This window comes from Equus caballus, chromosome 20, assembly GCF_041296265.1.
Source record: "Equus caballus isolate H_3958 breed thoroughbred chromosome 20, TB-T2T, whole genome shotgun sequence".
Taxonomy (NCBI): domain Eukaryota; kingdom Metazoa; phylum Chordata; class Mammalia; order Perissodactyla; family Equidae; genus Equus; species Equus caballus.
In genome coordinates this window covers 48810737-48827552 of record NC_091703.1, presented here as the reverse complement: position 1 = coordinate 48827552, position 16816 = coordinate 48810737, and the positions used below count along the sequence as shown (strand labels likewise).

Sequence of the window (16816 nt, the reverse complement as noted above, 5' to 3'; positions counted from 1 at the left end):
ACATAACTCCTCTCCACTGCGGTTTTTCCCTGTCTTTTCCAGAGCAATGCTGTGCCCATCAGGGTCACATAACATGTTCTTTAGCTGTGGCTTTTAGGACATGAGGGAGTGTTTCCAGTATTCAACTGGGGACCTTAGAAGGTTTCTTTAATGAATCTCTGCTTTAGTTTCTTCCTTAAAATAGCATGAATTCTTATCTGCTTTCTAGGAAAACTAGGAATTAAAGGTGTTCAGAATAGGTACAAGGTAAGATTCTCCATGGTCTAGCATTACACCTGTACTTTGAAGCAATCAGGATTCTGGGAGGAAAAGGAATTCACCCACATGAATTCAGATGAAGAGACTTTAATGAAGGGATATTTACAGAAGTAAAGCTAGGGTTAAAAAAAAAGGTGGTGAGGCATCCAGAAACCAGCAACATTTAGGAGCCATTGCTATCCCAAGGACTAAAGGGGAAAGGAAAAGAAATAGTTCACTCACAGCCCAGTGAGAGCTGAAGCCTTGGAGGAGGGGTTGCTCAGCTGGAGCTGCAGTCTTGGAAGGACAGACACAGCTATTGCCAAAGATGTGCTGAGGAGAGTGGGGATGGGGGTGCAGGGGATGGTAGGAAAAATATATTTCATCGTCTTTCTTCTCCCACCCTCCCATCTCCTGCCACTGCTTCCCATTGGCCAAACCCAACCAGAGGCCAACTGCCAAGCAGCATGGATAGGAAGAGTCCAGGGAGGTTATGTAAGTTTCCTAGGGCTGCTGTAACAAGTTGCCGCAGAGTGGATGGCTTACAATGACAGAAACTTATCCTTTCACAGTTCTGGAGGCTAGATGTCTAAAATCAGAGTCTGCGGGCCACGTTCCTGCTGGAGGCTCTACGGGAGAATGTTTTCTTACCTCTTCCAGCTTCTGCTGGCTCCAGGCATTCTTTGGCTTGTGGCTGCCTCAGATCAATCTCCGACATTGTCTTCACGTGGCCTTCTCCTCTTCTCCAGTTATCTTCTTCTCTTCTGTCTCTTATAAGGATAATTTTCATTGGATTTAGGGCCCACCTAAGTAATCCAGGATGATTTCTCCTCAAGATCCTTAACTTAACTACATCTACAAAGACCTTTTCTCCAAATAAGTTCACATTCACAGGGTCTGGACTTGAGGACATCTTGTTTGGGGAGCCACCATTCAACTAACTATAGGGCTTATAGTTTCAGAGAACAGAACAAGATGAAGAAGAACAGAGAAAATATATTGAGAGAAGGGAAATGACAAGCCCAAGTTTATGGGAGAGAGAAGCAAAATGTTTAGCATAAAAGAAAGACGCCTTTAACAACCCTTGTGTTGCTAATTTGGTGCTCAGCATTTAGAGGGTCTTCTGAGACTGCCTCACTCATGCTGGTGAAATACCACCCACCAAAAAGCCTTTACAGGCTTGAGATTTAAAATAAAATAAAACAATTAATAAATATCTCTGCCAGCCTGCTGAATTGGCATTAGCCAGTGCCGGGGGCGGTGGGGCGGTTCTCACTGTCTCTATTGCTAAATGTTTATCAAAGTCTCACCGTCTTGTGGACCCCTTCTCTGCTGACTCCCTGCCATAAGAAGGCAGGTCACAGATCCTCACAGCCTGTGATACCTCATTTTTCTCTTCTTTTCCTCTGACCTGTACCCAAGTAACCAGTTTCCAGGGAGATGTTATTTATTTTTTCTCTTTTATGATTGAAAGAATTTGGTTGGTTTGATCACATGCCATGTCAATTACAGCACGTTCTCTCTACGGTTAATGTCATCCTGGACAAGCCCATCTTGAGTACCTGGAAGGTGTTACAACAGCAACAGACCAATCAGAGCTCACAGCTACTGGACTCAGTGGAAAGATTTTCCCGAGCACTACAGTCAGAAGATGGCACCTCTTTGTGCATCTCTCAAACTAATGTACAGATGAAGGGCATGGTAATAAGATCTGGCCACCCAAAATCCTACAAACAGAGCTTTGTTTTCGCAGACTCTGACCTCTGGGGCAATGTGGCCATTGACAATTTCCAGCTGGAAAACCTGCAAACGGATTCATCTATTGTCACCGTGGCTTTCCCAACTCTCAAAACCATTATTGCCCAGGAGGTTCAGGGTGAGAATTTTACAAACAGCTTAGTGATGACGACCACTGTCACCCACAATATAACCATGCCGTTCAGTATTTCAATGACTTTTAAGAACAACAACCCTTTAGGCGGGCTACCACAGTGTGTCTTCTGGAACTTCAACCTTGCCAACCATACCGGGGGGTGGGACAACAGTGGGTGCTATGTCAAAGAAGTCAATGAGGACAGCGTCTCCTGCAGCTGTGACCACCTAACATCATTCTCCATCCTCATGTCCCCTGACTCCCCAGACCCTGGTTCTCTCCTGAAAATACTACTGGATATCATTTCCTACATTGGGTTGTGCTTCTCCATCTTGAGCTTAGCAGCCTGTCTGGTTGTGGAAGCCGTGGTGTGGAAATCAGTGACCAAGAATCGGACTTCCTATATGCGTCACACCTGCATTGTGAACATTGCTGCTTCCCTTCTGGTTGCCGACATCTGGTTCATTGTGGCCGCCGCCATCGATGACCATCACTACATACTCAATGAGACGGCCTGTGTGGCCACCACCTTCTTCATCCATTTCTTCTACCTCAGTGTCTTTTTCTGGATGCTGACTCTGGGTCTCATGCTCTTCTACCGCCTGGTTTTCATCCTGCATGACACAAGCAGGTCCACTCAGAAGGCTATTGCCTTTTCTCTTGGCTATGGCTGCCCTCTTGTCATCTCAGTCATCACGGTGGGGGCCACCCAGCCACAGGAAGTCTACACGAGGAAGAACGCCTGTTGGCTCAATTGGGAGGATACCAAGGCCCTGCTGGCCTTTATCATCCCGGCACTAATCATTGTGGTGGTGAACGTGACCATCACGGTAGTGGTCATCACTAAGATCCTGAGACCTTCTATTGGAGACAAGCCAAGCAAGCAGGAGAAGAGTAGCCTCTTTCAGATCAGCAAGAGCATTGGGGTCCTCACACCACTCTTGGGGCTCACCTGGGGGTTTGGTCTCGCCACTGTGTTCCCGGGGAGCAATGCTGTGTTCCATATTGTATTTACCCTCCTCAACGCTTTCCAGGTAAGTTCTGCAGGGCAGCGTTCTCAGGAAGTATCTAGGCTGGTGGGACTAATTAATCTAATTAATGATAGAAACACAAACAGGAGTAGGAATGGGGAAGGATTTTAGTCCAGAGGAAGCCCGAGGCCTAAAGAGTGGTAATTACAAGAACTCAGTGAAATAGAAAGGACACATTCCTCTGTTCCTATGGAAGCTCACGCCTCTTATTGCCTGCATTTTAATTTAGTTGCACACATGACTCTCTTCTAAATGCCTTGAATATACAATAAGGAGGAAAGTCCCTTCCCTACACCAGATTTTGATATTTATCCAACATTATCTTAATGCCATCTATTTTCTCCTAAATGAAAATGCCACTATTAAACCAAGTAATCTTTCCAGTTAATTTCCACAAGTGTTCAATGAGCTCTGTCTTTGTGAGGTCAGGGGTAGCATCTGTCCTATCTATCACTATATCTTTGGTACCTAAAAAGACAGAGTAGGTGCTTAGTAACCATCCAGTCAATGAAATGAATGCTATATGCCACATGGTGTGTTCTCTGGAAATATTTGCTGAATAGTGAAAGACTGTATGTTCTATGCAAGGTAGACATTGTGCCCCCTTATGCTAAAATGAAAAAGACACCTTTCTTCCTCTCCTGTAGCACATAACTCATTATGATACAAGCCAAATTGTTGAAAGGGCTTTAGCAGAGGTAAAGACAAGAAGTCTTTGGAACACAATTAATTAAGGAAGGGAATGCTTAATTCTGATTCACCTGGAGGAGGGATGGTAAGCATAGGCCCCCAGGAGCTCGTGAGGAGGCAGGGGACCTGGAAGTGAAGTTGAGACATTGCTCCTTGGATGCTCATGTCCAAACCATGCAAATCCTAACTTGGTGCTACTGGTCCTATAGCTCCAAACTATAAGACTCGTGTCTAATGACATTTATAATATGTCTTGACTAGAAGGGACTGGTTATTCCACCCCATGCCCAAGTCCTCATCACAACTATGTGAGGGCTACTGTAGACATAAGAGATGTATTTAATAGCATAATCAGCAGTACCTTGAGTTCACAGTCGGGGGGAAATAGGGAAATAGAAAATATCCTTATAACATTTTAACATTTAAGGTCCCTTGTTGTGGACCTACTGCTTCCTTTTAACATTATCCTCTACTGGACTCATTCCATAAACTCCAATGTGAGAAGAGGTAGTGTAAATTCAAAGCCAGGTTAATAATGCTTCCTGTTTTGCCGGATGATAAAAATATGATTAAAATGGATTCTTCCCAATCCTTTTCAGGGATTATTCATTTTACTCTTTGGGTGCCTCTGGGATCAGAAGGTAAGAACAATGACAGTTTCATGCTTCTAGAAGAGTCTAAAGTGCTTGTGGTGTGTTGAATTGACCGTGGCTTCTTTTGAACAATGCAGGTACAGGAAGCCTTGCTGAATAAGTTTTCCCTGTCGAGATGGTCATCACAGCTTTCAAAGGTAAGTCTTTCCTTTGTGGATACTTTTCCAAATCCCCCTCTCTCTCCACAACTAGTTTTAGCATAGATTATTTCACTGTTTTTGCTTCTCACTTCGTTCTGCCTGTTAAACACAGCCATGGAGCTATCGTTAAAGCGGTCCCACATCTTTAAATATGGGTCAAATAGCACAGATAATCTCGACTGGAGGTTAAAATCAAATTTCAATGAGAAGAAAACAATCTTCTGGGGAAACTCCAGGCAATAGCACAATTTGAGGAATAATGATAAATAGAATTTTCTGCAGTTCATTTTGGAAAATAACTACTGCAGTCGATTATATTTGGCTGTTTCCACATGTCAGAAGATACGAGAGCCCTAGCACACAGTAAACATGCATTCAAAAGTTATTTTCCTAAGACTGACGATGAGATTCCAATGTTTCAAGGTGGTTGATTTGCTTGAAGTAGAAATTGACGTTCATCCAGGCTCCTACCATTAGGAAATGGGATGGGAGATGCAGGCAGTGACCACCAGAGGGCGGAAAACTAACCTTCCTAGAGGGAAAGGCCTTGGTCTAACATACGGGCTTTGTGATTGTCTTTTTTTTCTCTTTTCTAGTCAACATCCCTAGGTTCATCTACACCTGTGTTTTCTATGAGTTCTCCAATATCCAGAAGATTTAACAATTTGTTTGGTAAAACAGGTATGTAGTGGCCCTAGATGCTCCCTAGGATCCTGGTTGACCCGGACAAATTTGCCCTGATGGGGAGTCTCACTTCGTGGCTGCAGTGCATTTAGCTGCAATGGCTTCCTTTGGGGCAGAGGTTACATATAGGAAACTGCTAATATTTTCCCTAACCACCAGGAAGCTGGTACAGAGGGCAACTGCCTTCAGTGGACAACTAATCGTATCTTATGAACAATAAGATTTGGAGTATCTAGACAAGACTTTGGAGGAGCTGTCTGTCAAAACTGGCTCAACCATGAAAATGGGAACTGCCAATAGTCAAACATAAAATTCTTTTCTATCATGTTAAATAAGAATAGGTAGGTCATGTTTCTGGGTTACAGTGCAGCAAAGACTATATTTAGAAAATCCTACTATAGGATCTCGTGCTGTGGGTTTCTTTTTCCTTTTTTTTTTTTTGGAGTGTGCTTATTTTACACTTTGACGTTTATAAAACTGTGCACACATATATGAGGGATCACCCAAGTTAGCTATTCTATTAGGAACATACACAGTTAAAATGTCCACCTTGGGGGTATAAAATAAATAACGTTAATGTCTTTGGGCAATGGGTCTCAGCTACTCTGGCAAGTTGAAACCCCTGTGCCATGTCCCTACTGCCCCCCCCACCCCCCGCCCAGGAAAATAGGCGCGAGAATTCCTTCCAGCTTCTTGAGACTGAGCAGATATCACAAATGCAGAGTCTAGAAATGTGTCAATATTCTAGACTAAGTCTTCTCATATAAAAGCCAGTTTTGAGAATGTTTATTAATTGTTAAAATTCCAGAGGACTTCATGTTTTTGGCTTCAATTTGATGTGTTACTCATGAAACTGGAGGACCTTCACTTTTGATTTTGAAAGTCACTGACTGGACTTGTTGTGAAATGGTCAAACCTTCAGGGTGTATTAGAACTCTCGCCTTTGGCCAGCACTGTCTCTGGAAGTGTTTACCATTTGCATTAAAGTGAAAATAGTGAAGACTCTATGAAACAATTCTACAGAATCGGAATTATGCAATATGTAAGGCCAATAAAATGAGTTCCCTGTTTCTGAATCAGTCAGATAGAAGTTGGAGTTGGAGCTCTGTCCCCAGGGTCCCAGGGCCTGAAATTCCTGGTCATTACCACTCGATAGCCTCTCAGGGTCATTAATGCAGCTCCACATTGGCCTATTTGAGGGTTCCATAATCACTGTGACTTTGATTTATGTTGTCAGCAGCCCCAAAGGGCCCCCCAGGCAATGATGGAAACCTTGTTAGCGGTGGCACTTCAACAGTCTGATGGTAGGGTGGGCACTGTCCCTTCCCGCCCACACACTCCCGACAGTCCTTGTGCTCAACCCACTGACACGAGCCTGCCTGGTTGCTCCCTGCTGCCCTCCCTGTCGGCACTTTTCTTGGTATCCCCTGACTCCTGCTTCTCTTCTGGTCCTGCCTTTCTTTCCCCTGTAAATTTCTCTTTTCTTCCCTTTCCTGCTTCCCCATCTCGCCTTCCAGCTCAGCCTCCAGGCCCCTCCCAAGAGCTTCCCCAAGGCACCCCAACCCAAGTGGACCAGAGAGGTTCCCTCAGGCAGATGTCCCCAGGCCCATGCATGTGATGGCATGTGGAGAGGCACCCACATTGAGATCTCCCTGTCCTGTGTAGAAATCTGGCTGCTGGTATGACGGGAAGTAGTTAGTGCTTGTCTTGTCGGCTGCCACGCATGCGTGAGAACAACAGCTCTGTTCTTTGGCACTGCTGGGTCTTGGGAGGAGGGTAGGCATGAGTTTGTTTCCAGGCATGGCTGAGCTTCCTGGCTCCTGGATAGAGCGCCCCCTGGGCCCTTAGGAGAAGTTCACAGCCCAACCTGAAGGCTTATCTTTTAGGCTGAGCTGCAGCTCTGTTTTTCAGGAACATACGATGTGTCCACCCCAGAAACAACCAGCTCATCCGTGGAAAACACGTCCAGTGCTTATTCGTTGCTCAACTAAGAACGGGAAAATTCAACCCAGGTGACCTCTTGAGGAACCGTGAATGTGCTCTGAAAAAGAGATCCTTTCAAGCCATCGGTAAAATGTTTCCTCCACAGGATTCTGGGAGCAGACGCTGAAGAGACTTTTCCATTAGGGAAGAGGCTTTCTTTTGTAAAGACAGATTGAAAGTAAATTGTTACATTTATTGTGCTGCCCCACCCCTGACCCCTTGTGTGATACCAACTGTGTATAGTATTTAAGTGAGATCAAGCTCCTCAAGGCCCAGCTTCTCTGTCTATGTTGTAAAACAGAATTTCGAAGAGACATTTTCACTTTTCACATGTTGGGCACAAAGATAAGCTTTGATTAAAATAATAAGTTAAAAGCTAGTACCTAGGAAATACTTCAGTGAATTCTGGGAAGGAAGGAAGGAAGCGAGGAAGGAGGAGAGGAAGGAAGAAGAGAAACAGGAAGAAAAAAACAGAGAAAAACAACATTAAGGACCACATTTTAAGATTTCCATATTAATTATCTAATACAATTACTCAGATACTGCAACACAGAATTAAAAAATGGCTCAAAAATGGAAACTGAAAGTAAACCACAGGGAAATTTCAATATCTTCCTGGTGTTTTCTTAGCTGAGCGAGAAAAAAAGGGCAGTGGGAGAACCAAGGAGGAAATTACAGGATGCTTTCATCAGAATGCTTTCGAGTGGATAATAATATTTATAAGAAATTCGTGGAAAGAGGCGCAATTCTCCTGATGCTAAACACACACATCTGTGCCTTTGTATGTTAAGCTTTGAGCTAAGTGGATTGAATATGCAGAGAAAGTGGAATAACCATGTTTTGTCAGATCCAGCAGATGTATGGATTACATTTTTATAGTTTATCAGAAAAGCCTTATGTTTTGGATTATTCCACATTTTGAAAGCAAAAAATATATTTTTTTATATCCACTAATTGCCAAATGTGATATATTGCACTGAAAACAGACTCCAACTGCCATGTATTATATTTAACAGCTTTAACCAGGTACTTCTCTGTGCAGTAGAGAATAGATTCTAATAGTCTTATAGCATTGTATATTGTTATTGTTGTTGTTACTGTGGATGTAGTGGCCTTGGTGTGTAGCTCTCTGTGTATTAGCTCCTTCATTTTCTAAACTCCCAGACCAACTAATATCCATTAAGAATTTTGTACAGTCTGATTTGTGTTTGTTGCAACCATTTAGAAATCTTATGGGAAGTAGTTTTACAGCTGGTTAGTCCATGCTCCTAATGACTCTTTACCTTGATGAACAGAAAGTGGAGCTTTTCCCAAGAATTTGACTATTTGTGACTTCTGTGTGTGTGTGTTTTGTGTGTGTGTGTGCATTTCAGAAAAACACAAATATTTATTAAAATTGCATCCATATTGAAGTTAACCATATGTTGTCGCCACGGCAACCACACAAAAGTCTGATCCCAAGGGGACAATAAGACAGAACGAAAATGCGGGACTGCTAGGGAAATGCCCGCTGTGTGGTCTCCATAAGGACTGAGAACATAAATGGGTCCCGCCATCGGGAAGGCAAGAGAAAAGAGGCTGAGATTCAGAAACCATTTATTTACTGAGGCTCGAAAGAGTTTTCTTTTAACATTTTAACTCATTAAAATCTCTTCCTCTCTTTTCTTCATGGGAATGGGGAGGTGGGACAGACAGAAGTTCTAATAACGTTTAACGTAAATGGACTCTTATTTCTACGTCTTCACAGATGACGTAGACATCTACTCCTACGTTCGTCTGAAAATTGTCACATTGCTCTCCCAACTGAATACTTGTTAAAGTCCCCAAAGGAAATGACTGTTAGGCTCTGAAATCCTCCAGGGCATGATCAACTTTGGGCAGAGTGCACTACTGAGAAGACAGAGGCAGAGGTTAGGTTGGAGGATGAGTTGAATTAGAAGGAGATATTAGAGAAAGAATGGCTTTGACTGATTTGGTCCCTGGGGTTGTACCAGCGAGAACTGAGGGGGGGTGATAGCCAGTGTCAGCATGGCCATCTTGACATGATCAGCCAAGGAAAGCACAGCGCTTGGCAGGAGTTTAAAAATACGGTGGGACAAGAAACGCTGAACTTCCACCCACTTCTGTAGGGATCCCTTGGGAATCACAGTGTCTGATGTGGATGGAACCACCATAATGGCAGGATCCTTGGGCGCCCTTCCATAGGATGTGGGTCTGGCCCTCTGCCCACATGCACTAACTGAAGCACGTTCGCTGACCCCAGTGCACACACACACACACACACACATACACTCACACACTCACACACACACACAGGCATGCATATACCTCCCACTTTCAAGCCACAGCACTGGATCCAAATTCCAGAAAAGCTATGGAAACAAAAAATTAGAGAAATACTTGCTGGTTTTCTACCCGACTGCAAGCTAGATAGTTCAACCACTGTTCTTTACCAAGAATATCCTAAAATGAGCAGTAGAATGCAGAATTGTAAAAGGCAGCAGTCCATGAATCTGTAAAGTATACGCAAGCGGAGCCCCGCTTGACCCTGAGGTCACTAGGTCTCGATCAGCAATGGTTACAAGGCTTTTAGTAACAGATTTCTGGGGGAATAAGGAGGAAGGAGGAACATTGGCTCTGATGTCGGCCCAAAGTGAGATGTGTGGTCTACTTTGCTCGTGAAACGTCCAGTGCTTCCCCACGGTCCTAACCCCTCTCAGTGTGTCCAGTTGGTTCCATGGGCCAGAACTTTCCTGCATTAAGGCACCTTCTATTAAGTCAGTTTCTTGCAGAGGGATCTGCGCTCATGCTTCAGAGGTTGTGAGGTTGCTCTTGAGGTTCAGAAATGAACGATTAATATAAACTACAGAAATATTCTCTGGGAATGTTCGAAGTCCAGTGTCACACATCATCTCTTGAATGAATCATGTGTCTGCCATCCTCCTCCCCATTTCTTCTTGTTTATATGGAGAAAGAGGTAAATAAAGGTCTATGGCGTCTTCAGGATGTAGATTGCTAAGGTCAGAAATTAAGAAACACTGTGGGAAGTCATAGCCTCCTGTGGCTTATGTAGAGAACTTCAGAGGTCCGTGTTGGAAGGTTGAAAAGACGTTACACGGAGATGAGAAAGATGGTAGCACCCAGCATGGGCAGAAGTGAGGGAGGGAGTTATTGTGAGGTGAGTGGAATAGAAAGTCACAACCATTTCAGAAGACAAAAAGGAATGAATGTGGTCCTAGAAGTGCCATGTAGGTGAAACACATTTTATTTGTGGCCTGTAGCAGTGATGTCAAATGGGGCTTCTGCATTCCAAAGAGAAAGTCAGTGACCCGGGCCAACAGAATCCTAATTCCCTGAGTATCCAAAATAAACGAAGGGGCTTCCAGGGGATGTATCTTTCTCATGTTTTTCTTTTTAAAGTCCGTGAAAACAGTGTCTCATCATTTCAAAGATGCTAGCCTTGAAATTAGGTGCTATAGGTTCCTAACATTATGACTTGGGATTTTAAATCGTGTCTTAATAGTACGCCAGCGTGCAGCTATGTTTCCTTTCATGCTTGTCACAATAAAATATCTCACAAGATCTCCGAAGCTTTCTTTATTTAAATTGTCTGCTCTTTTGCAATATGCTACTGTTGCTCTTTCGGGCTTCCTCATGTCAACCAGAATTTAACTCCATTCTCCAGACAGTGAACCATCCCTTCCATTTTCCTGGCATGGCGGGGGTGGGGCCAGTGCCAGAAGCTCACTGCAGCTGAGCTCAGGGGGCTGACCGAGCTGCTGTCCTTCCTCACACCGTCTACACTCCCTCTCAGCGTGTGGAGCCCAGGAGCTTACAGAGGGTTTAAATAGGGGTCTTTGAAGTAAAGCTTTTGGACCTAACTCTCTGGGAAACAAATAAACAAATGTCTGTCCTAATGTCTGTGTGTGGCTTGGTTGGCATTTTCATGCACAGCTGAAAGCAGAGCCCCAGGAGTTCTGTTAGCGATAGATGTTTCTGCCACATGGTGCTGTTTTTCCTGTATTCATTTTCTATTGCTGTGTAACATATTGCCACAAACTGAGAAGCCGAAAACAACACCCACCCGTTGGTTATCGCACAATTTCTGTAGGTCAGAAGTCTGGGCATGGCTTAACGGGGTTCTCTGCTGAGGCTCTCACCAGGTTGGACTCGAGTTGGCCAGGGCTGTGGTCCCCTCTGAAGGCTGGGGTCCTCCTCCCAGCTTTGGTTGTTTGGCAGAACTCCATTCTCTGTAGTTATAGAACTGAGCCCTCATCCTGCCAGCCTCTGCCCTGTGGCCCTCTCCACAACATGGCAGTTTGCTCCCTTAAAGCTGACAGGAGAGTGTCCGGGCTGCTTTGAATCTCTTTAACTTCTTCAGTCTCTGACCACTAGACCATCTCTTAAAGGACCCACCTGATTAGGTCAGGCTCACCCAGGATAATCTCCCTGGTGATTAACTTAAAGTCAGGCAATTAAGGACCTTAATGACATCAGCAAAATCCCCTCACCTTTGCCGTATAATGGAATCTACTCACGGGAGTGACAAGTCATCATGTTCACAGGGCCTGCCCACAGTCAAGGGGAGAGGATTACACAAGATAGTTCAGCAGATTGTTTAAAGAAACAAAGTTACGGACCCAGCACTGCTCTGCAGAGTCTGTGTGAGGAATTAGATAGGATGTGTGACCTGTAAACATTGCTTTATCCAGAACGGTACTCGTGCTTAGAAGGGTGTCTCTGGCAGAGTCAGTAAGGAAGCTCGTGTGCTGCAAATGTCACAGCGTTGTTCTGTCTACTGAATGTGCAAATGGGAGAGGAGTCACCTGCCCAAGGGGATGGCATCAGCTGTGCGGAAGTTCAGGGAAAGGGTGCTGTTTGGAAAAGCTCCATTTATCCGGATGAGAGAGGCCCGGAGCCGCAACCATCCCCAGCGCCGTGTGTGTCTGCTGTGCCAGGTAGAGTGAGCCCGGGAGCCGACGCACCCTTGACGTTTAGGCCAACAGATCAGAGGCCTAAGCTCATGGTGCCAGTCAGGCCTCGGGCTCTTGTATCTGACCTCCCGGTCCTTACAAATAAAGTCTCGCACTGGGCGCTTCCCATCCTTCAATCCCCTCCAGGAAACGCTGCTGCCTGCAGCCTGCGCTCCATGCCTGGGACTGGGGAGTTTCCACACCTCAGTAGACCACGGATCTCTTACGAATCTCTTACAGGGTTAGACTTCTGCCACCATATGCTTGCTTGGATCCCAGAAGCTTGTCTAGAGTTTTCTGCTCATTTGGGTTGATTTTCTTTTCTTTGTAAGATAAGGTATACATCATTTAGAAGGAAGATGTTTATTTTTGTATCTTGAAGACATTTTTCCCCATGCTTTATGAAGTTTACTTGCTTCATATAAACAGGAAGAAAAGCAGGCTTCTGTGAACACTTTGTGTGAAAGTAAATGCAGCTGTCTTGAAACTATTCCTAATGCCTAGGGAGCTGCGATGTCCAATAGGAATGTAATGTGAGTCACGTGTATTTTAAATTTTTTGGTAGCCACATTTGGAAAAGTAGGTAGGGAAAATTAATTTCAATAATACATTTTAGTTAACCCAATATGCCCCAAATATTATCATCTTAAGATGTGATTAATGGACACTTATTAATGAGATACTCTACATTTTTTTTTGTACTGAGTGTTCAAAGCCCAGTGTGTACCTTACACTTGCAGCACACTTCAGTTGCCACAGCCACATCTGAAGTGCCCAGTAGCCACACGTACCTTGAGGCTACTGCATCGGACAACCCAGCTTTAGAGCAAAACCAGAGACAAACGCTTTCTGCTCCTTTCTTCTGCTGCCTTCTGCACGCTGACAGCAGCGTAGGAAAATAAAATTAAAACAAGACCTGTACTATGTCATCCGGGCTGGTCTATGCAGAGGCTCTGCACATGGGCTGGGGAGGGGGGTGGGGGTGGAAATCCGTAAGCCTCCGTTACCTCTTTTCCTTGTAACCCCTGCCCCTCCAGGCTGGCCTGAAAGCCACACTGTTACAAACTCCCCTCGGAGATTGCTGACAAGCACAAGGCATTCGCCACAGAAAATCATGGCTTCCCATCTTCTCCCAGAAGGAGGAAGTGCCTGGGGATCCCCATCAGCCTTCTTTCTTGGAGGATGAGGCTTCTGCCTCATTGGTGTGGCGTGGCCAAAAGAACAGGGTTCCTGGAACAAAAGGACACCTTACCTCGCTCACCTGGGCCCTTCACCAAACCTCTCTGGTCCTTAGTTTGCTCATCTGAAAAATGGGGTTTATCTTAATTACCTCTCAAGGCTGTTGTCTGGTGCTAAAAGCATGCTTTATATGAGCATGTTTGGTAAACTATTAAGTATACACAAATAAAGGATTATTTCCATATCTCTTTTAAAAGCAGAGAAGGACTGACCGGGGGCAAATGGGGACTGACCATGGCTATGGGGAGCCAGCAGTAAGCCCCGGTGACCCTAATGAATTCCAGGGGCATTCTAAGCCCTGGGCGTCTGGGGGGTCAGGAGAAAGGCACTGAATGAGGAAGCACGGACACAGTCCGTTCGTCAGGTAGCCATGAGGGAGTGAGGTAGTCCTAAAAAAAATTATTGACTTTGAAGATTTCCTTCAAGCTAATCCTGTATGTGACAAGATGATTTTCCTTACAAGGCCCCAAAGTACAAGTGCAGATGGGCTGAGTTTTAACAATGATGCCCCAGGACGTGCCTTCACGCTGACCCCGTGAGTCCCAGAGAGTCCAGGCCCTCTCCCTTGCCTTGAATGCTGAGTCACTGGGCATGACTAAGCCCCCAGCACACAGCCCAGCGGGCACGTATTGGACCCCTGTTGCCCAATGGTACAGGGAAGACCATCAGAGGCCCAGGCGGGTCTCACAACCCCCGGTGCCTCAGAGCCCCTCGGAGGGTGGGAAGCCCCTGCCGATCAATTTCTGGCTGCAACCACTTCAGGGCTCCTCCAGCTCAGGCCTGGAGACCAGATGGTCCCTGAGGAGGAAAGTCTGGGAAAGTGGGAAAGCTTCACAATTGTGATTAATGGGTTCCCAGGGGAGGCCTACTCTGAGTAATGCCTTCCCAGCATCAAATGGGTCCACGCGGCAGACTTCCCTGAGCCCCTTCCTCCCGGGGGCAGCCAGCAGCAGCATCATTCAGACACCACCCTGCCTCTCTGGAGGCTTCTCTCAAATTACCCCTCATCTCTGCAGAGGCCCAGCAGTGGGCCAAAATAAGAGAGTGGAATTGGCCCCCTGGGCCAGGCCTGGGGTATGTAGCCAGCCCTTACCTCTGTTCCCATCAGGAGTCCTGAAGGAGTGGGCAGCGGTTAATTAGGTTAGTTAGTTAATTAGTAATTAGTTAATTAGGAATTAGGGAGCACCTAATCCCTTCCATTTACCCTCCTCAAAAGATTAGGGTGCTACCCTCCCGCATCTTTCCTTATGTCCTGTATTGATGGATATCTAAGTTTATCCTCTAGCACATTCTAGAGAGGAAACCAGTGTTGTAAGTTTTCTACTCTCAGCGAATATGGAGCAGACAGAAGAAGGAGGAAAGATGGGCACAATTCCTGAAGCCCACGCTACCCCCGCCCTGTTGTTTATCTCCCAATCCCATTTTCCTTTGTGGGGTGCGCAGGGTCTCCTACGATTTAGATACAGTACTGTATCTGTCACTGTCATCTTGTCTAGTTTTTAAGCAACTTTATAGCCATCCATTCTTTCCCTTTTACCTTTCAACTTTGTGATGAAGAGTTGGAAGGTCACGAGTGTCCCTCTGCACAAATGGGCCCTGGGCAGCAGATGTGTGAGCCCATTCGCACTCCAGGGTTTTACGCTTTAATACAGAGCCAAGTGTGCTGAAGTTAAGTGGTGACTGTTAAAAACTAAACAGAACAAGCCCAGGAGCCCAGAAAAAAGGCTTTTTCTCAGGATGAAAAGCAACGGAAACTGGTTGGGCAAGTCATGGGAAGATTGCTATTTTCCAGCCCGCCTCCGGCGTTCAACAAGACAGTCCAAGAACGATTTGAGGCCCTGCCTCTTTTGAAACCAATTGTGATTGGTACCCTCCTCTGTCCTCCATCCTGCCAAACAGCCCCATGTCCCCCCGCCAGCAGTGGTGGAAAGAAAGGTTTTATTCTGATTAACTGAGGAAAATCGTACCATCTACTGCTTTTCTGGAACTGTGAGAGGTTCCCATGCCCGGAGGAGCTCTCTCGGCCGTCCTAGTCAAAGCTGTCCTGACAGCGTCGCCAGCTGGCCTAATGAGTGACAGCTGCGTTCCAGCGCCGGGGCTCCTCCGCAACGGCCTTACGGCTTCTCCTGAGGCTTGCTCGCCACCTGGTGGTCATTAGAGGAGGTGCCTCTTCTGGGTCCCCCGCCGTAGAACCTCAAGGGCGCACAGTGTTAAGCCTGTGGATGACAAGCCTTATGGACAGCGCACAGAGGAGGACTAACTTGGGGCTGGTGAACAGAGTGAAGGTGGAATCATGGCCTACTAGGCGGTAGAAACCAGGAATGAAAGAATCACCTTCACTCCCCACCTCCTAACACTCTTGTATTCAGATCGCTGCAAGGAAAAAGGAAGACAGAAAGGGATGGGGAGAGCGAACGTTCCAGTCGCATGGCTTCAGTGTGAGGGTGGATTTGCAGGCAGGCACACATTTCTGAGACATACCAGCCAGGATAGCTCCCTCCTTCTGTGTCTTTTCTCCCTCACTGGCTGAATCTTGTTTATGGAACCAAAGGCAAAGCTCAAAGCAGCCCCAGAAATCCCCTGGTCCCCCCATTCCAGACAGGGTTCTGGAAGGCAGTTTGAGGAAGCAAAAGGGGTGCCTTCTGTGTTTCACAGGAACTGAGCACTTTTTCCATCAGGGCACCTTCAAAAGGATGAACTGAGGTGGTCCTATTCCTTTTCTAATTCCTCCGTAGACATTTACTGCGTGGCTGGTTAGATTTTCATTTTCAATCTACATTGAATCGGCAGCTGTCCCAGGGCTGCCTGACACATCAGCCAGCAGGGGAGGCCAGCTGGTAGGTTTCTGGCCCAGCCTCTGGACACACATGGAAGAGGAGGCTGCTGGTTCTGCCAGCCAAAAGACGATCCCGGAAGACCCAGGAGAAGTAAACAGTATCAGCTTCCGAGAGGACTGCTGGCCCTTGGAGCAGGGGGACAAGCCGCCCTGGCCTTGCATGATGAGGCAGATGACCTCCGACTGTGGGAGAATGCCATATGCCTTGGGATATTGCTCACACCCCCTCAGAATAGCTCATACACTTTCTCCCTTTTGTTGGACATTCCTCTAACAGAAAACAAAAAATCTGAAGGAGACATGGGGCTTAACAGGCAAAATTTTCTGGAAGGGTACACAGCAGAGGAAATGAAATTTCCTCTCTAGTGAAAGTGGCTATTTAACTACATTAAGTAACATGTATTGAGAGCTTACATGTAAGCTCTTTGTGCATATAATTTCATTTAAGCCTTACAGCAACCCCGATTTAGTACATAT

General features: G+C 45.8%; 1 protein-coding gene across 16 annotated transcripts in view; it reads left to right on the top strand.

The window, feature by feature from the left end:
• The window catches only part of ADGRF5 (adhesion G protein-coupled receptor F5), a 101315-nt gene extending 90442 nt beyond the window's left edge, over window positions 1-10873 (top strand). For 8 of the 16 annotated variants that reach the window (XM_070245650.1, XM_070245656.1, XM_070245652.1 and 5 more), the window contains 6 exons: window positions 1750-3144; window positions 4431-4472; window positions 4562-4621; window positions 5221-5305; window positions 6546-6612; window positions 7220-10873. In XM_070245650.1, coding sequence (XP_070101751.1) covers window positions 1750-3144; window positions 4431-4472; window positions 4562-4621; window positions 5221-5305; window positions 6546-6610 — 1647 coding nt within the window. In that variant the 3' untranslated portion in view covers window positions 6611-6612; window positions 7220-10873. The remainder of the gene's footprint in view (window positions 1-1749; window positions 3145-4430; window positions 4473-4561; window positions 4622-5220; window positions 5306-6545; window positions 6613-7219) is intronic. The other 8 variants (XM_014734476.3, XM_005603979.4, XM_005603977.4 and 5 more) reach the window with 1 other exon arrangement.
• The last annotated feature ends 5943 nt before the right edge of the window (window positions 10874-16816 follow it).